This window comes from Mytilus trossulus, chromosome 4 (genome assembly GCF_036588685.1).
Source record: "Mytilus trossulus isolate FHL-02 chromosome 4, PNRI_Mtr1.1.1.hap1, whole genome shotgun sequence".
Classification (NCBI taxonomy): Eukaryota; Metazoa; Mollusca; class Bivalvia; order Mytilida; family Mytilidae; genus Mytilus; species Mytilus trossulus.
The window spans coordinates 95,167,559-95,193,801 of NC_086376.1; the positions used below are offsets into that span (position 1 = coordinate 95,167,559).

At 32.3% G+C, this 26,243-nt stretch overlaps 1 protein-coding gene across 2 annotated transcripts in view; it reads right to left on the reverse strand.

The window, feature by feature from the left end:
* Positions 1-2,198: 2,198 nt before the first annotated feature.
* LOC134716402 (complement C1q subcomponent subunit C-like) overlaps positions 2,199-26,243 on the reverse strand; it is a 46,458-nt gene continuing 22,413 nt past the window's right edge. For both annotated transcript variants that reach the window (XR_010106873.1, XM_063579386.1), the window contains 4 exons: positions 19,249-19,356; positions 14,866-14,955; positions 9,629-9,665; positions 2,199-3,759 (listed from right to left, as the gene is read on the reverse strand). Coding sequence is in view for 1 of the 2 variants with exons in the window: in XM_063579386.1 (XP_063435456.1) it covers positions 3,648-3,759; positions 9,629-9,665; positions 14,866-14,955; positions 19,249-19,345 (336 nt within the window). In the remaining variant the exon portion in view is untranslated. The remainder of the gene's footprint in view (positions 3,760-9,628; positions 9,666-14,865; positions 14,956-19,248; positions 19,357-26,243) is intronic.

A 26,243-nucleotide genomic window follows, 5' to 3' on the forward strand; every position in this document is an offset into this window, starting at 1 on the left:
AAACGGATAGATACCAAATAAAAAATTCGCGTCAAAAATGCCAATTATTGGTATGTCAGACTTCTAAATGTTCATGAATTCTTATTATTCATAATCGATCTTAGAGTATAGGCACGTCTTCATAATCAAGCAGTTTTTATTCAGGCCAGACACTGCCCTTTGTCGGAATTTTGAAGAACAAACCAAAACCATTTACACAGAAACAGTTTGAATATTTATGCGATTTAAATGTATTATTATTATTGCCTTTGATTTTTCCGTATATCTTGTTCATCCGTTTTATCCGGTACGCTTCCGTTAGGTGCCCGTTTAATGCGGTACTCGTCCGTTGGATGTACGTCCGACATCTGTTCTGTCCAGTACGTGTCCGTTTCTCGTACATTGCATATCCGGTGTGTGTCCTTTATGCATCCGTTACACGCTGTTTTATTCGGCCAGTACATCAACGGACGTCCAACGAATAACATTTTTGTCAACGGACAACTTTTATTTTCACCCGTTATGCGTCCGTTCGTGCTATCCGGTAAAATATGACCGAGGCTTAACTGTTAATTTATAAATATAACTATATCAATGATAATTCATGTCATCACAAAAAGTACTGACTACAAGGCTTATGAAACCATGGAGGTTATATGACCCTCTCTGCTTTACACGATAGAGTAAAATGAACAGAAGGCATGATCAATTATAGTGAAAAAGATATACATGTAGTGGCAATAATCATTTTCGGCTTTTAGCTGGATTGTTTAATACAAAATAACCCTGTATGATAATGGGAAAGGAAGTTATCTACATTTGAACACTACAATTTGTGGATCAACTGTGACATGAGGTCAAATTAAATGCTTCCCTGAATATATTTCCGGGCACGCATCCTGTTATTCTTTTTATCTAAGACACAAACAAAACTCGTGTTTATTATTTTTAATTCTATATATGATGAATGAATGATTTCTGACACAAATTTGATATTAAGGATGAAGGCAAGTGTTTAGTAAACAGGCAAATAATGTGTGGATTTATGAGAAGGATTAATAAGCCTAGGTAGCAATATAAATAAATCTGCATTTACAAACATACTGTGAAAGTAGTTTTATTCGTGGGGTACCAATTTGTATGGTTTTCATGGATGATTTTATCCACGATTATAAGTGTTGTACAAAATATATAATGCATCTGCGCTATTTGAGCAGTCAAATTGCATTGACCGTATATTCATATGTGATATACAGTCAATCCGTATATCACCTTGTTTATGACGTTGAAAATGTGTTTCCGTAGAGTTTAATTTATGACGTCAATGCAACATACAGGTTTGAGGAAACTATTACGTCTTCTACTCAAAATTAAGAAATGATGGTTTTTACCCTAAATACTTCATGTAGAACAGTTATAACAGTTGCAGTATATAAAAAATAACCATACATTGTCTCGGAATATCAATGTTATTTGTTCTCGGCTCGAAACAGGTAGAAATGCTTGGCACAGCTTCACTATCTACCTATTTCCAAGCCTTGTACAATGATATTTCGAGACAATAAAATTGAGAATGGAAATGGGGAATGTGTCAAAGAGACAACAACCCGACCAAATAAAAAAACACAACAGCAGAAGGTCACCAACAGGTCTTCAATGTAGCGAGAAATTCCCGCACCCGGAGGCGTCCTTCAGCTTGCCCCTAAACAAATATATACAAGTTCAGTGATAATGAACGCCATACTTATTTCCAAATTGTACACAAGAAACTAAAATTAAAATAATACAAGACTAACAAAGGCCAGAGGCTCCTGACTTGGGACAGGCGCAAAAATGCGGCGGGGTTAAACATGTTTGTGAGATGTCAACCCTCCCCCTATACCTCTAACCAATGTAGAAAAGTAAACGCATAAGAATACGCACATTAAAATGCAGTGCAAGAGAAGTCCGAGTCTGGTGTCAGAAGATGTAACCAAAGAAAATAAACAAAATGACAATAAAACATAAATAACAACAGACCACTAGCAGTTAACTGACATGCCAGCTCCGGACTTCAATTAAACTGACTGAAAGATTATGATTTCATCATATGTACATCAGGCACAATCCTTCCCGTTAGGGGTTTAGTATCATACCATCATAACATATATGAGAAGAACATAACCCGTGTCATGCCAACAACTGTTTTTAGAATAAATGTGTTTAGTTCCGACGCAATTCTAAATATAACAACTGTTGTCCACTTCTGTATATGACGTGATTCCCATGCAGATTTGATAACATGGATACGGTTATTTAATCTAACGCTCTTAATACACATTATTGGGCAAAATCAGACCGCAGTTTACCCATATGATCTTTAAAAATACGACTGTTAATTTCTTGATTCTCATGAGAAATAATTCTCGAGTTAATATATGCGATACTAAAGTGTTTATTTTCATAGTTTTCATAATTTTCATTTGAAGAAAAAACAAACCATATGGATTTCATTTTAGCTTGCGTTTTATTTCATAACAACTAATTCTACAATTCAATTACATTTGGAACATTTTCACATATGTTACAGTTTTCATTTAGTCATATGTTTATGACCTTATTAATACCTTTGATATCGTATTGATTGTAAATCTGTTGATATTTGATCAAAAGTTAATAGTTTCAAAACTTATGATTTCACGTGTGCAACAATTAAAATTTTCAATCTGCATTTTGCCTTCTAATGACACAATGTGTAAGCATAGATCATCTAATAAAAAATGGAAATGAGGAAAGTGTCAAAGAGACAATAACCCGATCAAATGCGAAAAACAGCCTAGGGCCACATATTGGTCTTCAATAAAGCAAGAAAATCCCGCAACCGGAGGTGTTCTTCAGGTCACCCATAGACAAACATGTGTACAAGTTCAGTGATAATGGACGTCGTACTCAACTGCGAAATGAATAAACGAAATTAAAATTAAAAATCATACAAGCTTAAAAATAGTCTTGAGACAAGCACAAAAATGCGGTGGTGTTTAACATGTTTTTTTTTTTTAAATCTCTTACTTTCAAATACATTTATTTGATTTCAACTCTGTTTAGAATTTTGCTAGAAATGAAGAATGAACAAGTAAGTGGACGTAAACACCTTTTTGCAATGTCCCTCAAATAATCACAAAACAACATATGATTAATATCACGAGTATTCGTTTTCACAGTCCTCAAATTCGTCATTTGACTTTTTTTCGGAAAATTTTAAACTATGAATTAACGAACCTACGAGCCTACGAACATGTTAATTTTGCTGAAACTATGCAAAATGATACCCATAAATAAAAGTTCTTTCACATTATAAGTCATCTGGTTTATGGTTTATAAATTTGAGATTATTAAAAAGAAAGACCTGCAACGACATGGCAAATGCTAAGCGATAAAATGTGAATTACATTTCTATACAATTTAGTCCTGGTATCAATGATGAGTTAATTTTCACAGATAAAAAATAAAATTAGATTAATGACAATCTCATGAAATACCAGAAATAAACTCAAGTCTTTTTTAAGTCTTTTTTAAGTATAAGTATGGAATTTAGCCTAAGCATATTGCAATTTAATGTACCAAATTTCTACATTAACACATAAAAACAAAACATGCCAAAAGACATAATATCAATTGGCAACATCGTGTCAATCATTAACTTCCGTATAATGATTCGGATCTCTAGATTCTGCAGCATGTTCAAGTTGTCTGTAGCGTTCGTCATTTTCAGCTTGATCTCTGGGTTGGACAGATTGATATCTACAATAAAATTCATATTGGGATGTTGTCATTGATTGTTTAATTCAAAAGCCTCAAAGGAGTGAAAATAGAAAGGGAGCAATAAAAAATCATTATCACAATAAAGCAACGACAAAGAAGGAACAAAAGGAACAAAAGAAACATTACAAAAAACGTTAATATGAAGAAAGTCGAAACTCTACCATAATGTATTTGAAATAGAGTGCTCGCGAAAGGTAAGTAGTTTCAAGGTATGTTGCCATTTAATATATAGCTTGGAAAACATTCTTTAATATCAAAACATAATGGAATAACAAATTTTTAACAAAACACAGAACTACAAGTAAAATTCAAAACGGAAAGTACGTAATTAAATGGCAAAATTAAAAGATCAAACATATGAAACGAATGGATAATAACTGTCATACTTTTTACTTGTTACGGGCATTTTCTAATATAGGAAATGGTGGATTAAAGGACTAGGGGCTATATGGGCCATTTTTGGCCCCACCCCCAAATTTCATTTAATTTGTCATGTTGTAAGTCTATACCATAGACCTTCTGAAAATAATCGAATTGTGGGTCTAGCTCGTTTATTCTGTTGCCTAGCAACCACTAAAATGGCGGGGTTAAATTCATCAAATATGATTATTATACAGCTTTAATATATCAATATTTGAAATTGAACCTGTTTAGCATGTAGTGAACTTTACACTTGTACACTATTTAAATATAACATAATTAATTGCACATTTTTGCCAAATTCACTGTTGTTTCTCCCTAGCAACATATCTGTGCCCATGGCAACCGCGATTTGTTTTCTATTTACAAGATTTAATTTTAAATATATTGAAACAGAAAGACAATTTAAGATGTGAATTGTAAAAAGAAACGAACTCCAAGGTAAATATTAAGGGGGAAAGCAATATTGAAACACCAACAAACAAAACAAAACACCGGGTATTGCTGATATATACAGATTGTGCATCTGATGCTGGGTTGGGTGTCACTTATCAGCGACAAGAAGAATAATATAAAGACAAGACACATTTAGGGCTAAGAAATCTTAATATTGATTATCTTAAATAAATAGATACAGACACATGCATTAAAGGGTGTTTTCAAAAGTCAGTGTATTTCCATGGCAGTAGTTATGTTTCCAGAAGGGATTAGGGTTGAAGGGGGGCACTTCTATTTACACCTTTTTAAGCTTGAATAAGTGAAAAGTTAAGAAAACTATCAGATATATATGATATAACTTTTTTTCCAATTTATGAAAAGGTATATATTTTTAAAATGTAAAACTGGGTAAGGTGACAAAACAGCTGCACCCCCTATCAATTAAGTATTGAAGTACACCCCCTCCCCCTCTAGACTTATGTAAAGGATCGTTAGGGTTGACTTTTTGAAATTCATCGTATTTCTATTATCTATTTCAGTCGTCCAGACTTATAACCGTATCATTCTATAGAATTATAAAACTGAAACATGCTACTTTATCGAATAAATCTGTATTCTTAGATTTTTTCTATATTCATTATATATATATATATTATTTGTTTTTTTGTAGTTTTTGTCAATGTGACTAGTTTACTTTTCGCCTTCACTAATCTTAGTGTCGTATGACTTGGTCTTTGATCATCATGACAATATTCGTCAAAATTATTGAAAACAAGAATGTGTCTTTAGTACATGGATGCCCAAATTGCAAGACTAACAATGGCCAGGAAATCCTAGGTTAGGACAGGCCCAAAAAATACGCAGATTTAAACATATTATTTTTGCTATCTAAAACCCCCTCTCCCTTTACCTCTAGGCAAAGTAGAAAAAAATCAAACACACAATACACTCAGTAAACTTTACTTCAAAAAAAGTCTGAGTCTGATGTCAGATTCAACTACCTTGACCAAACACTTAAACCTAAAGCGAGACACAAGGACAATCAGACGAACAGACTGACATACGCACGGACGAACAGACGATTAGACCAGAAAACATAATGCCCACAAATGGGGCTTAACAACAAAGCCGGGTCACATTTTAAAATGTACAATTCATTTTTACGCATGATTATAAAACTATTCAAAACATAACCTTTAAAAAGGTAACAGACATGTAGTATGCTTACAGACTTCAGGCTCTTGTTTCTATGCATGGAAAGGTCAATTATCCATATATATATACATTTGCAAATTTACAGATCTTACATTGTTGGGTTGATGTTTAGGCGAGGTTGTATATACATAATGTACATAGCCATGTATCACCATCATTGCTGGTGATACAATGGATAAATATGTTGTAGAGTTGTCACAGGCTCAGGCGTACTTATATAATTATATATACATGTTTATACGGATATATGGATAGTCTACCTTATGCCGTTTCCATTTTTTACCATCAAATTTTAAAGAACTTGTTCTCTATGCACATTCCCCACAAAGACACATCCAATTGGAATATAGGTAGTTTCATTTTCAAAATAAATCTCGTGTTTCTCGCCAATTACGGAAATTTAAGTAAAATACCCCCCCCCCCCCTTTTCGTTACATAAATCATGGATCTGACCTTAATACCAGAGAGAGAAGATTGCCCCATTCAAACAACAAATTTTGAATTTACAATTAGCAAAAACATCAGAAATGTACAGATTTTGTTATATTGAAGGTCTAACTAAAATTTCATAATAAACAAAAATGTCCTCAAAGTTGTTATTGACTGCCATGAAGGTCATTGCTGTCGGATTTTTTTTAAAGAAACTTAACTAGATATACTTAAGAAAATATATAATTAGGAATACACTTGACATTCATAAACCAAAAAAAATAAGTTTCTATAGGCATGAGAATGTATAAACTAAACTTTGTCAGATGAAAAGGTCCAATTTGGACGGCAAATTTCAGCTTTTTATTGCTCCGCTTGGCTATGAAAAATATAAAATAAACTATCGCACCAACCTTGCACCAAAAAGATTTTTTATCCGAAGTTTGATATGTATGAACTTGTCAAAATGTTAAAATTTCTAATTGGTGCAAGCATGGTGCGGTGGTCAAAATTTAGAAAAACCATCAAATTTTCGGTATTTTTGCTTATTTTCCCAATAATGACGTCATTTGCACCTACCATTGTGACGTCATTGAACCTTTTTTAGTTAAGTAAAAACATTTTTTTTAAATCATTTACTCATATTCTAATAATTTATGGAGAAAAATCTGCTCTGTTAGAATTTTTATTATCTTGTAAATCTGGGGCCATTTTAGGCCATTAAAGCCCCTACTCCTTTGATTTTATAGCTTGCTAAACCTTTTACTTGTATGACAGATGATAAAATTTTATTATATTGATACTGATGTGTGATCAAAACAAACCGACATAAATAGGTACAAATATAAAAAATAGGGGTAAAGATTATTAATCTTAATCTCTATAGAAATAAACAAATGTGTAACAAAGACAAAAAAAACAAAAACATTGACCAAGCAAATTAGCAAGAAGGAAAGACAATAAAACAAAATATGTACATGTAACAATAAATCATTGACGAGATGTATAAGTAAACAGCCACGTCATACGTAACAATGCAAATAAACAAGCCCAGTAGCACTAAAAGATAGATTATAAAATAATCATGAAATGTTTTATTACACCCTGTGTGTTTCTTTTTAGTGTATATTACAGCAATTAAGAAGTTTAGATCAGCGACAAAACTTAGTACGAAATACGTTAATTTGTACCCCTACACCCTCCTTAAAGTTATTATATACAATTCAGTACTGATGAGTTCAGATTAATTGTTTTGACCGAAGAGACTTTGGTAAAGCTTTTCAATAGTTATCAAAAGTACCAGGATTATAATTTTATACGCCAGACGCGCGTTTCGTCTACATAAGACTCATCAGTGACGCTCAGATCAAAATAGTTCAAGCAATTAATTATACAATTTTAATGATCCTTTTGATGAGTTATTGTTCATTCGAATTCTGTATTATAAACAAACAAAAGTACTTTCTATATAGTATTAATAAATGAATTATATCTGTAATAACCGTTTACTGCTTATGTTGTATCGAAGGCCACTTGTGCGTTTAGGTCTTTTATCGTGCAGTGAATACAAAATTTGAAAAAAATCTCAAAAGATTTCTGTTCATCTGTAGGCAAAATTATATTTTTGTTTACACCGTGATCATTTCTCAGAAAGGGAAATTAGGTATTAAGATACATATTGTTCACATACCTAATACATGTTTATTTGTTGTATTCAGGTTTAGAAAATGAATCAAAATTATGGCATTTGTATGGAAATAAATACTATCTAATCTTTCAAAAATGCAATCAGAATCACATTCTTTGTCTTAAAACATGTCTTATCAATGTAAAAGAACACCTAATACTAACTATAATTTAGTAAAATATGGGGGCTAAATGAATAAGCGAGGACCCCTTGAACACTTGATCACAAAAAGCTCATACTGAAGAAAACTTGTTTAGCTGTTCTTGTGTTAAACAAATGCTCTTTATTGCCCGTGTAAAAATTGGTTACAATTAAAAGACAACAGATTTATAAGAAAATTTAGACAATTGATCACATGAATGACTTGATAATTAAAATAATGAATTATTCTGGTAATATATGAATGTATGACAAATGATAATCAAAGCTTTACAAATATCAACTAAGAAGACTCGAGGATATATTGTAAATTATCATATGGTACAAAAATCATTCAAAAAAAATCTATTCGTTTTGGCCCAAGATGCCTTTTATAATGTCCATATCATTGAAAAAGCTCCAAATTATCTCCAGTTAATGCAAAAATGCAATTTTTAGTTTTAAAATTGAAATAACTTTCTCAACTCATCGGTGACCTATATTTTTAACATTATTTTCAAATAACCTGTTCTTAAACTAAATTATTGTAAAATTTTAGCGATTTTTGTAATTAAGTTAATTTTTATTTTGACATTACCTTTATATCTCCTATTCGTTCAACAGAAAAAAGTACCTTTACAAAAATGTATGATTCTTTCGAAGGCAGATTGTGAGCGGATATGAACGGTGACCCCATTCTTTAAAAATCATATATTTCTATAAGGTTTAAGATAAAGTTCCTTTATAGAAAAAAATAGCAAAGAAAAAATAATTGATGTAGATCCGGTAATTTATAAATAGTATGATATGCGCGTCACTGATGAGTCTTATGTAGACGAAACGCGCGTCTGGCGTACTAAATTTTAATCCTGGTACCATTGATAACTATTTCCACCACTGGGTCAATGCCACTTCTAGTGGATGTTTCGTCCCCGAGAGTATTATCAGCCCAGTAGTCAACACTTCGGTGTTGACATGAATATCAATAATGTAGTCACTTTTCTTCTTCTTAAATTTCCTGTTAACAAAACTTTGAATTAATCGGAAAACTAAGGATTTTCTTATCCCAGGCATAGATTACCTTAGCCGTATTTAGCACTGCTTTTTAGAATTTTGGATCCTCAATGTTCTCATCTTTTTACTTGTTTGACTTTATAAATATTTTGATATGAGCGTCACGGATGAGTCTTATGTAGACGAAACACGCGTGTGGCATACAACATTATAATCATGGTACCTTTGATACATATTCTAAATGATTTGTTTTGATTCGGATAAACTCATTATAATTACACAATGCAAATGCCAATAATTACAAAAATCTAATTTTTGCAGTTCAAATAGAGTGGAATTGGAATCACCGTTTGAGTGTATGCTGACACGACGTTGATTAACTCTAAATCATTATAAACAGATCACATGTGTATACTTTGCATGTCTTAAGTTAGTTATAAAGAAAACACAAAGTGTTTATGAGAAAGCCCATTATAGAATTCCTATAAATCTTTTTCAGAAACTAACCTAGCCTCTGAACTCGCAGGTGTAATGGACTTTGCGTCTGAAAATATACAAAACATATATTTACAAAAACAACACCAATTATCAAAATAAGGCACCTTGAAGATAATACATGAATGACCATCAATTTCTTTGATCAGAAAGGTATTTTTTTTAAGGAATAAAATATCTGTTATTTCGTTGAAGTCCCTTTTTACTGTGCTTATAGATGGGGAACGAGAATAAAATGTATATAAGGAAATACTGTATGAACACAAATGAGCGAGTAGTGTTTTGCAAATTGCCTCTGTCCTTATATGCAGTGAAGGATTTCTTGCGACAATGTTTAATTCTTAGAGTATGATTTCATATTTGTCCCCTACAAAAGGCCAATTACTATAACTTATGTTGTTTTAACGGTGAGGTTTTGGAATTCGTGCCAGATGTGCGGACTTCTTGGTGTTTTTCAAAACAAAACAAGGTAAAATATTTTGCCATATAACACCCATTTATCTTTTAACAAAATTAAAGCAGATTCTTGATTTTCTTCATTTTGATATGAGACCCAAATAATACCAATAAAAATATATGGTAAAAGTCCAAGTCAGCCTATTCCCGTCATATTTTAAAAAACTCACAAAGGAGCTTCATGACCTATCAATATTTTAAGCAAATTTTTATCCTTAACTTGTACTCTTCCAAGTTATAGTATTAAATATAAGTTCTTGATTTCACCTTAGATCACCTAAGTACATCCTTAAATAATTTTATTGTTTGCCCTGATATTATACTAAAAGTTATGGTCGATGCCACAGCTGGTTGACGTTTAATCCCGGAGGATATCACCAGTCTAATAATCAGCATTTATGTGTTGACATGCATTTTAATTGATATGATCATAATAATATGAATCAACTACTTACAAAAAATATCAACATTCTAAGGATTACCAACCAAATGAATAGATAACAATAGCTGAATTTGACCAAACTTTCATAATTTTGGTCCTCAATGCTTTTTTACTTTGTACTTTTTCGCCCTTCTTGTAGTATTTTAATTCTAGCGTCACTGAGGAGTCATCTGTAGACGAAACACGGTTCTGTCGTACACAATTGTATTTTTTTATTTTCTACGATGAGTTCATTTGTTAACTGTTCGATATTTGCCTGAACTTTGTTTTTACTCTGTTTTTCTTGTCTAATACTGTTGATGGCGTTATGATCACGAATTGCTGACTTACTTAAAATTTTGTATTTCGCACAGGGTATGTTTTAATGAACAACGATCATGCAAGTTTAAAAATTGTTTGCCGTTTGTTTGACAACAGTTTCATAGATGGTCACTGATATATTACAAACACTTCTGTTTTTCTCAAATGTGACATCACATTATTTATTCTTATCGTAAGGCATACAACGACTGTCATAGTTGAGCAGGATCTGATTACCCGTTCGGAGCACATGAATTACCATAGTTTTTGTTTGGGTTTTATGTTTCTAAATTAAGACAACAGCAATATACTGCTGTTTGAAAGTCAAACATCGGTTAAGAGAATACAAACATGATTGACAAACTAAAACTGAGGTAAACATATGAACCATAAGAAGAAAACAACGAAACAACAGAAACAGTGAAGTTCAACAAAAAAACCAAAACGACACTGTAACACACAAATAAACATAAAAAAGAAAACAACCGCCATTTTCCTGACTTGGTACAAGACACAAAAGAAAAAATGGTGGGTTGAACCTGGTTCTGCGGATACCCAAAACTCGCGCTGAAAAGCAATGTTAAATATAACACCAAAAATGACAGGACTACAAAACAAATAAATGCATGAACATTCAGGACAGAGAAATACACAAATAAACATTATAATAGGAAATATCGACATGCAAATAGTTCGTGTTGTTTATTCTTTAGTTTTCTATGTTGTGTCATGTGTACTATTGTTTTTCTGTTTGTCTTTTTCATTTTTAGCCATGGCGTTGTCAGTTTGTTTTAGATTTACGAGTTTGACTGTCCCTTTGGTGTCTTTCGTCCCTCTTTTATCGAAGGTAGCAGGCTTATAACAGTACGTGTGTTTTGTCTACATAAGACTCATCAATGACGCTCAGATCAAAATAGTAAATAAAGCCGAAGTACAAAGTTGAAGAGCATTGATGACCCAAAATTCTAAAAAGCTGTGCTAAATAGCTAATCATTTAATTTACTTTTAATTACTTTTGTTTTTTTCTTCCTTTGTTTTCCGTTGTCAGTTTCTTTTCGACTAATGCATTTAAAATGTCTTTTTGATATTTCCAACTCCCGTATCGTGTTCCTCACTGACGATTCAGGTTTACCATTGGTGATTGCATGTATCTTGAAACTGTTTATTAAAGACTATATGCATGTATAACTATCCGACTCATGACAGAGCAATAAATTCATAGTGGATGTTCCTATCTGTAGTTGATTGGTCTCCGCTTGATCTTGCTGAGTATTTAATGTGAGTATTGCTACTTGTTCACTTATTATCATATAAATATAATGAGTCTCGTTTGTGAATCGTCCGTTAAAATTTGATGTCTGTTTTTCTTTCTTTTTAAACACAGTGTACAAGCGGACAGTGACACAAAACGGAAGTTGCTGATCTGTCCGACGGCGGTCGGCTCGTTGTTTTTCAAAAAAATATAGAATATCAACACAAAGTGTCCCATAATGGATTGTTCAGCAGCTCAAGGTAAGTGTATAACTACAATGATCTATTTTTGACCATTTAAAGCTTATTTTATGCTTTTAGCATCAACCGTCTTTTTAAAATAACTCCTGATCATGAAGAGGGGTCAAAATTTTGCGATTTTTCGAGTCATAAATCTTAACAAAACTCCGAAAATTCAAACATTTTCAAGATTTTTAATCGATACATAGTTGAATAATCATATTCCGCATACACACACAAAAGTTTGGTTCATTTTTTTTTATTATATTGTCACAATTGAATCTTTTCTATTCAAAGTGTACTGTCCGCCTCGTTGCCACCGTATGTTTTCATACTGTCCGATTCGTTGGTCATATTCATGATCGATATCTTAAGCAAAAGTAAGATTGAAACATGCAATTTATCCACATTTAAACTTTATTCAACACAGATACTGTCTATGATTATATATGGAAAATATTTATAGATTATATATTCAGCTTGGATCTCGTGTCAATTAAAGGGGGACATTGGTCACTCTTCCAGAACCTTTACTCATGTCTGCTGCTCGTATTCATCGTTTGCGGACCTTGTTGTTAGATTCTCTACCGATATAATATTCTAATAAATGCATGGTGAATTCAGTACACATGTTCCCTATGACATGATCTTTCTAATTTAATGCAAAATTAGAGTTTTGATCCAATTTTACGGCCTAATGAACATAGAAAACGATAGTGCGAGTGGGGCATCCGTGCACTAAAGCCCTCTGGCTTGATATGGAAGTCTAGGGCTGATACCAGGGTCGATATGGAAAATGCCATGTAATAATTTAAAATATCGTGTCCTTTTCTTCACAGACATTTCAAAAGGAAAATACGCTCTTACTTTGCATCCGTGATCAGACTTTAACATTTCGATCATAATGTATACTATAACATAGATGTAATCGTAGGTACATGGGGACGGGTATTTTTTGCCCCATATTTTCCATATTTGTTAATTTCACTGATATTCGTGTTTTTTAAACTTACAAAAATATAATTCAGGAGCGGATCCAGAAATTGTTAAGAGAGAATTCATACCCAGATGAAAGATTAAAAAAAAAGTAACTAGGGTTCCCAACCCCGGACCCCCGACCGCCTGGATCCGCAACTGCCTAAGCGATTACAAATACATGTATTAAGTAACGTGAATGTATGCATATTAATTTATTTAATCGATGATTTGTACATATAAGAATTGAATAATAACTCATACAGAATAAATGCAAGTTATGATAAAAAATTTAACAAGAAAGGCTTCACCGCATACTTCATGTTAAATGTGTGTATATAAGTATTCTTACCTCTACTAAGGCAATAGGAAAACAAACTCATGGACCATTCAAGTACACCGTAACTTTTCAATTGATTCTTTTTGACTTGAATTCCAAGCCATGAGATTTGTTTGATTATTGGTGAAATAAGACGCAAACTGGGTGTAAAAAACTATTGTTTTGATTTTCTGTGTCAAACGTTTATAAATATAAAAAAGAAGATTTGGTGTAATTGCCAATGAGACAACTCTAAACAAGAGAACAAATTAAATGACACAGAAATGAACAACTATAGGTCACCGTACGGCCTTCAACAATGAGCAAAGCCCATACCGCATAGTCAGCTATAAAAGGCCTAGAAATAACTTGTTGCATGGTTGTATTTTTCATGAAAAGTTATTACCCCTATTTATGTTTTTAAGTGATAAAAATAACAATGTTCCACATGAATGTATGAATAAATATACCATAAAAATCACCTACGTGCCCCATTTTCCTAAAACAAACTAGAGAAACGTATATTAAATTTTCATGTGCATGCATTAACAATGCTTTTTATATGTAATAATCAGTAACATTTTATAAATGTTGATATTTCCTAGGAAATCGGTCATGAATGTGGATAAATTGCATGTTTCAATCTTACTTTTGCTTAAGATATCGATCATGAATATGACCAACGAATCGGACAGTATGAAAACATACGGTGGCAACGAGGCGGACAGTACACTTTGAATAGAAAAGATTCAATTGTGACAATATAATAAAAAAAAATGAACCAAACTTTTGTGTGTGTATGCGGAATATGATTATTCAACTATGTATCGATTAAAAATCTTGAAAATGTTTGAATTTTCGGAGTTTTGTTAAGATTTATGACTCGAAAAATCGCAAAATTTTGACCCCTCTTCATGATCAGGAGTTATTTTAAAAAGACGGTTGATGCTAAAAGCATAAAATAAGCTTTAAATGGTCAAAAATACATCATTGTAGTTATTCACTTACCTTGAGCTGCTGAACAATCCATTATGGGACACTTTGTGTTGATATTCTATATTTTTTGGAAAAACAACGAGCCGATCGCCGTCGGACAGATCAGCAACTTCCGTTTTGTGTCACTGTCCGCTTGTACACTGTGTTAAAAGTTACAGCAATATTCATACTTATTATTAGCTTTTCCCTATTTCAGTTAATTTACTTGCCCGTTTATTCATTATTTGTATTTGTTAAAAGTTTACAAAAACAGCAATATTCAAAGATTACCTTTTTTTACAAGAATAAACAAACCAATCACCACCAAGTCTGTGATAAACAGTATAATCCCAATGATAATGGTTGGCACAATTGATTGATCTGAAACCACAATTGCTTGTATGAATATCAAAAATAAGTTCAGTCAAGAACAATACATGAACTGTCTGAACACACAATGAGATATTAAGCTTTTATGATGTATGCCTTCAAAACAGTCTTAAATTGTCATGCCCATGTCAGGAAAATAGCCATTACTATAATACAGTTAGTTTCTGTGTGTGTTACATTTTAATGTTATGTTTTTGTTGTGTCGGAGTTCTCTTATATTTGATGCGTTTCCCTCATGTTTAGTTTGTAACCTGGATTGTTCTCTTTCAGTCGATTTGTGATTTTCGAACAGCAGTATACTACTGTTGACGTTTATTTCAAAAAAGTAATTAAACTATAGTATAATGTAACACATAGATGAACCAATTCAGATATAAGACCGTGCATGCTGTTCTAAATTTTGCAAGCAATTTTTTTTCGTGATTTTTGCAATACAATTATAAAGCGAATTTAATATGTTAAACTTTTTCGTTAAACTATATCGTTAAACTATATCAATAAAATTGAAAAAATGCCAAAAATAAATAGACACGAAAAGGACTAAACGCGAAATAAAGTATTCGCAAAAATAAGTTGGTTTACAGAACTAGTAGTCTATTCTGGTTAACAGTCAGGATAGGAACACTTTTGTCAAGGTAAATAATCTATATACTGCAATCAGCTAGTTTACTGTACAGATAAAGCTTTACGTATAAACGTTAGCTTCATACGTCAATAACCCCAACTGACCTATAAGCCCCGCCTCCTTATTGTATTTCATCAACAACATCACGTCACGACCATGACAACGTAAAGTAACAATGGTCAAACTTTTTTCAATTTAAACTTTTATGTCTTCAAATTGGTTATTTATATATAATGTTTATCAAATGTTATTAATTAAGTTCATTTTCCCTTTCTAATTCCTTAATACGCTAATGTCTTACCACCTGGACTACGCTCATAGGGAAATACCCCAAAATGGTACCTCAAGAGGGAAATTCCAAACACTTTTTTTTTAACAATTTTTGTTACTTATTTTTTTTCATTTTTCATTTTTTTTTCGATTTCAGTATAAAAACAATAAACGTATAGTGTCTTGAAATATGAAATTTATTTGTATTCGGCACGAAACGGGAAAATGCTCGGTAGAACCTCGCATTTTCCCGTTTCTAAGCCTCATACAAATAAATTTCATATTTCAAGACACTATACGTATATTGTCTAAATATTTGTTTACCCTTGGGAAAGAAACACTATAAGCACGCACACTGAATAATATATTCAATTGTTCACCATACTGAATAATGTACTTTTGTTTACACCCAGAATAGGAACACTTGTATCATACTGAATACTGTATTCTATTGTTCACCATACTGAATAATGTATTCTTGTTTACACCCAAGCTAGGAACACCATTTTATACTGAATATTGTATTCTAATGGACACCATACGGAATACTTTGATACTGACTACATCCAGAATAGGAACAGTTTCCTCACACTGAATATTGTCATCTGTTGTACATCATATTGAAAAATCTATTTTTGTTTACACCGGAGCTAGGAACACGTTTATCATACTGAATAATCAATTATATCTAACACCATGAATAGCAAATTTTTATCATACAGAAGAATTTATTCTATCGTACAACAATAACAGAACATGTTTTTATACTAAAGAACTTATTTCATTTTTAAAAAAGTTCATTGGAAGATACCTAGACCGTGTTGATAAATATTCCGTGTCAACTTCAAAAATAATAAATGATAGCCTTGATGTATAGGTTCGTCGTACTGACGTTAATTATCATCTTTACAACGTGTTAAATTATTTTATATTAGTTCATTTATATTGTTCTTTCATTTGTCTATGTTCAAATATTAATATAATTTTTCTTTTACTGTTTGGTTTGTTTTCTGTGATATCCATTTGACGTGGCTCGGTACTTATTGATCCTGTCAATGTGTTTGTATTATCTTTCATCTTTGCTGGTGTGTTTTGTAGAAAATACTTTTTCATTTGTTTTTATAACGTGACTGTACTTTAAAAGATCCCCTCAGTATGTATTGTTGTATATGTCATAATGCTTTTGTTCTATTATAATTTTGAAAATACTTTGAACAACAAACGACACAAATTATTTTACTCGCATAATGGTATTAACAATATGTGGATTCTTAAATTTTAAATCTCAGTCTGTCTCTGAAATCAATTCTAACATAGCTTTTGATATTCAAACCCTGTATACCACCATTCTCAATGTGAAATTTAAATTGATGGGAATAAACATTGAACGACAATATATTTTTCCCTGTGTGACGTTTATATTTTGTGACGTCAGAAAAGGGAAGCAATGCATGTTTTTATTCTAAATTGATAGATGCTGTAGTGCCTCATATAAATGATTGTTGGTTTTAAGATTGTAAAACAGTGATGACTGCTTTACCGATATTTTGACTTTTTTTTATGTCTGTTCTGTTCACATCGTTGTAAATATAACGGAATTTGTTGCGACTTTCATATAAGTGAAAGGTGTAGCGCTATAAAGCCACGTTCAATCCACCAACCTCTACATTTGAAAATGCCTCTACCAAGTTATGAATATGACATTTGTTGTCCATTCGTTTAATGTGTGTTGTCATTTGAATTTGCCATTTGATAAGGACTTTACGATTAAATTTTTCCTCGGAGTTCAGTAATTTTGTGACTTCTTTTTTTCTGGTGTACACAATGACAGAAAATTTAACCCAAATTTCAGTCAGATAACCGCTCTTCGAAAAGGTAAAAACACGTCTATGCACCAATGAACATAGTTTAACATCGCGTTAACTGCTAAACACCAAAATAAAAGTTTTGACAATTCATTTGGAAAATCAATATATATCCGAGTAAACTTATCGTTTTCGAAATCCCAAATAATTATTCTACATTTTATGCTTCGATTGGTTTCAATATATAAGATACCAAACGTACAAAAGTATTCTTATAAACATCAAAATGCTTCAAAAAACCTCTATTTTCAATTTTAACATCATTTTAATCAAAAATCGATGTCTTTAGTTGTTCAGGATCGAACTTTGTGTGAAAGGGGTGGTATAGATCAGATGAACATACTAAGACAAAACCTCCCTTATACAGACACTATGAAGAGGCTTGATTATTTGAAATGAGAGCATCTATCTATAACGTTTGGAGGACGTGTTTTTCAAAAGAAACAATCTCTTATCAAATTTATAACATTATCTTGGTGACCTTTTCTTCTTTTTTTCATATGAGTCAAATGCTGCACCAAAACTTTTTATCATAGAAATAAAGATATAATTAGAATATAACCTCATGTCTTTCCTATGCATATTGTGTTTTAAGGCCAAGGATTTATCATAGAAATAAAGATATAATTAGAATTAAACCTCATGTCTTTCCTATGCATATTGTGTTTTAAGGCCAAGGATAAGAAATGCAACACTCCTAACACATAATACATCATCATTCTTCTTTTCCTGAGGATTAGAACCTTAGTTTTACGATTATCATTTTAGTAAATATCTGTTCAGTTACTGCTCACAAGGAAGATATTAAACCAAGAGTTCAAAATGGTGAAGTTGAAATCATTCCTTTGTAAATTTTACGGACGTCATCACGAATTGGTTAACCATTATGAAATAACCGTTTCACAGATGATATCGGATATGTTTTTTTCGTCCCCTTCCCTTTTCATGAATGTGACCTACTGAATAAGACTATTTACCGATTTGTAAAAACTTGAGCAACACAACGGTTGCTACACGTGGAGCAGGACCTGCTTACCAGTCCGGATCACCTGAGATCACCCTCTGTTTTTGTGGGGTTGTTGATCAGACTTATAGTTTCTATGTTGTGTCGTTGTGTACTATTTTTTGTCCGTTAGTCTTTTTCATTTTTAGCCATGGCATTGTCAGTTATTGTTTTGTTTTATAAGATTGACTTTTCCTCTTGTATCTTTCGCCCCTCTTTTAAGCAGCTTACATAGATTTTTATCATATATTGTTTATAAAACAACATGTATTTACCCGGTTTTTCAGGTTGAAACCTACTAGTATTAGATATAAAACTGTCATGTATAGACTCGACGGAGAGGAAACGAGAACATCCAAACAGTTTGAGGTATGTTAGTACGTTGCGACCTATGCAAATACTGTGTATGTCTTATTAGAACGCTCATTGTATAATATCGACAAATATATGCCTCCTATTCTAAAACGAACCTAGAACATGACATTAAGGAATTATTTATAATATAATTCAAATATGCTTACCATTCTTTGTCATGATAACTGATTCATTTTCTGTTGTAATTGTAGTTAACTCATCACACCTACAACCAGACGGTATTGAAGCAGATGAACCTGGCATACCTGGTGATCCTGTAAAATATATTTATTTAAATTAAATGTCAAGACTTCAGTAAAGTATCTTTTCAACTAATTTCAACCATTTTGAGATATTTTATCGAATTTAAAAATTACAAATACATGATTATTCAAACGCAACTTCTTGCTTTTTGGCAATCAAAACGAAGAAGCGTCAAGTTACTGTTTACGCCAATACCTAATAACACCACAGGACAAGGGCTGTATGGCCAGTCAAGGTCGTTTAAAATTTCCATATAGATATGTATAAAAAGTTTAGTAAATTTACCTCTTCTGCTCATAATGTCACAGATGTAGTTCTAGACAAACAAAACAAATTAGTGTTGTGATAATATACTCATAACAAATACCCGGCTTTAAATTTTGAACACCCAACGATCTTTTCGACTAACAAATGACGCATGAAAAAAGTTTAAAAAAAAAACAAACTACGAAATTGAGATCTTGGAGACCCTAAATTTCAAAAGGTTCTGCAATACAAATAAAATCATCACAATGTATACAATGTTCAGTCATGTTTTGAATGATGATACTAGTATACCGTCTCATTGCCTTGGCTCCATATGATCATCTTCACAGGCTTATGTCAGTCAGTGATATAATCACCTATTTTAGGAAAACACCACTATCGTCAATCTTGAGAAAATTGTATTAAAATGTTTAAGGTTCCCATGAACTATTTATGTTTGACACGTTACATTGACTTGGGATTAAATGTCTTTGGTCTATCTTGTCTGTTATATATACCTTAACATATGTAATGACTCGATTTTTTTACAGTGTAATTTCATCATCCACTTAATATTAATAGCGTTATTTCTAACTCGATAACGATAATCATTGGAAAGGGAACTGCCGTTCTTGGCTTTGAAAATAAAAGTAACATGAACAAATGGACTTAACTGGCGTTTGACCCCGAACGAAACTTGTATACATATAATAAAAAAATAGATTAATATAAGTGTAATATCCTGAAAAACTTTAACCGCGGCCAATTCTAAAATAAGTCGACTGCAAACATAATGACTGCTGTGTCCATTATTTGAGCTTTTTACCTATTATATAAAAAAGAAGATGTGGTATGATTGCCAATGAGACAACTATCCACAAAAGACCAAAATGACACAAACATTAACAACTATAGGTCACCGTATGGCCTTCAACAATGAGCAAAGCCCATACCGCACAGTCAGCTATAAAAGGCCCAGATAAGACAATGTAAAACAATTCAAACGAGAAAACTAACGGCCTCATTTGTGTAAAAAAATTAAGGAAAAACAAATATGTAACACATAAACAAACGACAACCACTGAATTACAGGCTCCTGACTTGGGACAGGCACATACATAAATAATGTGGCGGGGTTAAACATGTTAGCGGGATCCCAACCCTCCCCCTAACCTGGGACAGTGGTATAACAGTACAACATAAGAACGAACTATAAAAATCAGTTGGAAATGGCTTAACTCATCAGATAGACAAAAAATACAAGTGGACGTGGTCGGGTACTTATACATCCCGACACAAAAAGACACAATGAACAGATATGAGAGTACTCGCAGTTATCTGACAGCTAGTTCATAGCCACTAACAACTAATAAAAAAAATCATGCCTCTAAGACTAAACACTCAATCCGTACACATCCAACATACAATGGATTTAGTGTAAAGACGTCATAAACAGCCAGAGAAAAACATGACCTTGTGCAATGCCAAGTTACAGGTATCGACAGATTGTAGATCCATGAAAATGTATATGTATATAACATACTAGTAATATTAAGTAAGCTTTTAATCTACTGATAACAAAATCAATATTTATACCAATAAAACAATAGTCAATGATCTTATTACAGTATTGAATAGGTAACCTTTTAGAATAAGTTTATTTAAAGGAGCAACAAGTTTACATGGATCATTTCTAAATTTTCGGGCACGGTTCACAATATTTCCGTAAAAATAAGGATGTGCTATCCCGTTTGAAATTAGCTTTCTTTAGGTACAACCAAACTTCAAAACCAAATCTTTATATCTATGGAAAAATTTAGTAAAGGTTTTAAGTAATTTTGGTAACGATATCCCTGTTGAATAATTTACCAGTAATACATAGGTTGCGTTCGTTAAAATCAAAAACGGCACAACAGACACGGGCATAGCGAACAAGTTGTGAGTTATAAACACCGTAAGATGGTGCCAAAGGAACATCACCATCTAAAAATGGAAAATTACCAATAGGGAACGAAAAATCGTCTCTTTTGTCGTTTTTAGTGTGTAGTTTCCCGTTTTAAACCGAAATATCTAAATCCAGGAAAGAACAGTTATTACCGAATACATTTGATTTATTTAAAGTAAGTTCCTTGGGGTAAATTTCAGCGGTATATTGAGAAAATTCTTGATTATTTAACGAAAAAATATCATCAAGATAACGGTAAAAGTTGTTGAATTTATCAAATAAATGCAATTTCGACGGGTCTTTACTGAGTTTAGTCATAAGCTGTGATTCGTAACAGTACAAAAACAAGTCTGCTATTAAAGGGGCACAATTAGTGCCCATGGAGATACCTACAACCTGTCGATAAACTTTGTTGCCGAAACATACGTAAATATCATAAAGGAGAAAATTAACAGCTCCAATCATCTCATCACACCTCCAGTAAGTATATCTAGTATATTTACCGTTCTCATTAGAGAAGAAGGCTTTAAATGAGTTGCAGCAAATATATCGGCATTCAGCTTTACCAAACGACCCTTTAATTAAATAGGAAAACTTTTGTTTAATAAGATAGTGTGGAAGTGTAGTGTAAAGAATAGAAAAATCAAAACTATTAACAGAATCAAAAGGACCATCAAAAGCCCTTAATTTATCTAAAACATCCAAAGAATTTTTTACACTCCAAAAATGGTTTATACCACTATGTTCATATATTTTATTACAATAGTTTATGATAAGCTCTAGATCTTTAATAGTAGTTAATGAACTAGTTAAGAGCATTTACAGATTAGTTGTAGAACACTTACTAGAGGCCGAGATGAAACGATATTTGAATGGTTTTTGTGTAGTTTAGGTAGCCAATACATAGTAGGGACCTTCAAATGTTCAGAAGAAGCCTTAAGCTTTGATGTGGTTGTGATATGCTTGTTTACTATATGACTCTCTGTGAAGCGGATGGACTTGAATGTAGATGAATTTAAAATTTCATTTTTAAGAACGTCCGTGTAGAATGTTCGTCATAACACAACCACATTGTTGGCTGTCTATTTGTTTTGTTTCAACATTGTTGTCAATTTAATGGCATTTTATACGTCTCTCATACAAATAAGATTGTACACATTACATTTTCTTTTAATACGAACCTGTTGATATCAATTGTCTTTTTGGCATTAATTTATATTCTTAATTGTCCCCTTTTGAATGGGGATAAAATTGAGAATGGAAACGGGGAATGTGTCAAAAAGACAACAACCCGACCATAGAAAAAAACACAGGCAGAAGGTCACCAACAGGTCTTCAATGCAGCGAGAAATTCCCGCACTCGGAGGCGTCCTTCAGCTGGCCCCTAAACAAATATATACTAGTTCAGTGACAATGAACGCCATACTAATTTCCAAATTGTACACAAGAAACTAAAGTTAAAATAATACAAGACTAACAAAGGCCAGAGGTTCCTGACTTGGGACAGGCGCAAAAACGCGGCGGGGTTAAACATGGTTATGAGATCTCAACCCTCCCCTATACCTCTTACCAATGTAGAAAAGTAAACGCATAACCATACGCACATTAAATTCAGTTCAAGAGAAGTCCGAGTCTGGTGTCAGAAGATGTAACCAAAGAAAATAAACAAAATGACAATAATACATAAATAACAACAGACTACTAGCTGATAACTGACTTGCCAGCTCCAGACTTCAATTAAACTGACTGAACGATTATGATTTCATCATATGAACACCAGGCACAATCCTATACGTAAGGGGTTCAGTATCATACCATCATAACATATATGAGAAGAACATAAACCGTGTCATGCCAATAACTGGATTTTGAATAAATGTGTTTAGGTCCGATGCAAAGACCCTATAAGTGAATCAATACTAACGCTAAAATATGCAATCTTTAATGATCTGACAACAGTATCGTAACTTTCTCCCTTCTTAATAAGTCTATTCAAAGGTTTTGTTAGTTTCTTTTGTACCATCCTTCAGTGTTTAAATTTCTCATTTAGTTCTCTATGCCTGTGTATGTTGTGGCGGTTTCATTTATTCAAACGAACGTAATCTATTTATTTCTGGTAAATCATTCAGACCAGGGATTTTCACATAAATTACTTAAAACCATTTACAAAATTTTTCCTTAGATATAGGGATTTGGTTTTGAAGTTTGGTAGAAATAAACTTATTTCAAACGGGATAAAACATCCTCATTTTTACGGAGATTCTATTGACCGTTCCCGGAAATGTAGAAACAATTCTTGTAACTTAGCTTAACGATTCTTTAAATATATTTATTTTTAAAGGTTGCCAATTCAAAAGAGTAATTAAGATCATTTAATATTGTTGTAATTGGTATTAATATTGATTATGTGATCATTAAATAAAAAAATTAATATGACGTGCTTCTTTCGCTTTATGAATAAACTCATGCTCTAAATCCAATATTGTTTTTGGCACATGCGTATATCGACTACTGCAGAAAATGAATTTAACAGATAAGCAATATACAATTGGCATGCATTTAATATATTTTATTCACTTAAAACACTTTAAAACTCTTAAATGATACACATGTTGTTACTGTAATGTGTTGCATTCCGATTTGACATATTTGACATAGATACGACAATCGTTCATCATGCTGGATGTTAAAACTACTTCATCTGAAAAATCACAGTTTCAACCGTTTGCTTCCTAACAAAAAAAAAGGGGGGGGGGGGGTCATGGAAGAGCCTACAAAATCGATTTAGCCTTATACACATCGGACATAAAAATTACCTTAATTGACCTAATCAGAACCGGAATATTTAATGCAAGCCATACTTAAATATAGCCATCACTATCGCTCGGGCAAAAACAATCACGAATATAATGCCTACCCATGTTAAAACTACCATAAACTATAGCTTGTATCAATTATTTCTTTAGAAAACTAAATATTATTGAATGACTGTTTTATTTTTTCTGTATATGAATAAATAACATAAAAAGTGTGGTGCAAAAATGAAAAACCCGCGTACCGGGTAATTTTAAAGTGTGTACCCCATCTTTAATGGTATTTCGAATAGACAGAAAAATTAATACAGTCATTTCTGATGATTTAATTTAAACTCTATTATAAACCAAAGTAAACCATGAAAAAACGATGATGACGTCACGGTCACATGACAAAATTATGTCTATGATCTGCTAAACAAAACAATGTCAGCCAATCTGAAGACGTGATACATCCAAAATTAAATCATTGTCATATACATATTGATATTCACGAATCAACAATCTGTCAAGGCAAGAAACAATGATAATTTATTACAACTTAAGCACACGTATGGTGTGTCGATTCCTGTATTTTGGCATTACACAATGTTTTCACTGACTGTTTATGACGTCTTAACACTAAATTCATTAGATGTTGGATGTATACTGATTGATGATTTAGTTTAAGATGCATGATTATTTTATTAGTTGTTCGTGTCTTTGAACTAGCTGTCAGTGACTGCGAGTACTCTCAGATCAGGCCATAATAAATAATAGGTTTGTTTGCCCAAACGCTACCTACCCAGAAAAAAAGCTGCCTACTCTAATTCTTTTATTGTCCTGATTTGAAGAAGTTTTTTTTAATCAAATAGGCATAAAGACTAATAAACATCTGATACTTCAATTTCTTCTTTTGAAAAAAGAAAAGAAAATGCCTTCCTACCTACATGAAACACATGAAACATGAAAACTTAATTAAACGCCTATTTCTACATATACAATATGTATTCAATGGCGTTGTACATAAATGACAAATAAAATACAAAAATACTATACAAAAATACAATATGTATGTACTATACCAAAAATTGAAAATATATACTGTGATACACAAGAAAAAAGTCAGAAAAGTTCAAAATAATTTTCGAAATAAAATGTTTTTAACTGACATTTAAAAGTATCAAAAGATTCAGAGTTTCTTACATTTGTACCTAGTTCATTCCAAAATTTTGGCCCGATAGTACTTAAGCTTCTATCTGAAAAAAGTTTTGTTTTTGTTATATGGGACTGCATACCCACCAATAGATGACTCTGACGACCTAAATGAACGTTTCGACACTTGAGGATTTAACAAATTTATCAAATATGACGGTGCATTACCTACATGACAGTTTTACATATATGTTAAGATTTTGAATGTAATTCTGGCTTTGATCGGGAGCCAGTGTAAGTCAAACAATTCCTGCTTGGCACTATCATACTTAGAACGGTTTAACACAAGTTTAGCACACATATTCTGTATACGTTGCAATTTATATAAATCAGTTTGTGAAATTCCAAAAAGTATAACATTGCAATAAAATAAATGTGATATAACCAAAGATAAGACCAAAGTTTCAGTTGCTTCTTTCGATAGATAGGATCTTATGCACTTTATTTTGTAGTAGTTCATCATTGCTGTCTTACATGTTTTAGTAATATGGTCTTTGAAGTTTAGAGTCTCATCCAGAAAAGCTCCTAAGTACCGTATACATGTTTTTGATTTTATAACTTCTTCACAAATGATTATTTCTTTTGTTTGACATTTAGAGAGTTGGTGTCGACTGCCAAAGAGAATAAATTCCGTTTTCGCATTGTTCATTTTTAGTTTGTTACTGTTCATCCAGGTGTTTATATGAACAGTGCAGTCCTG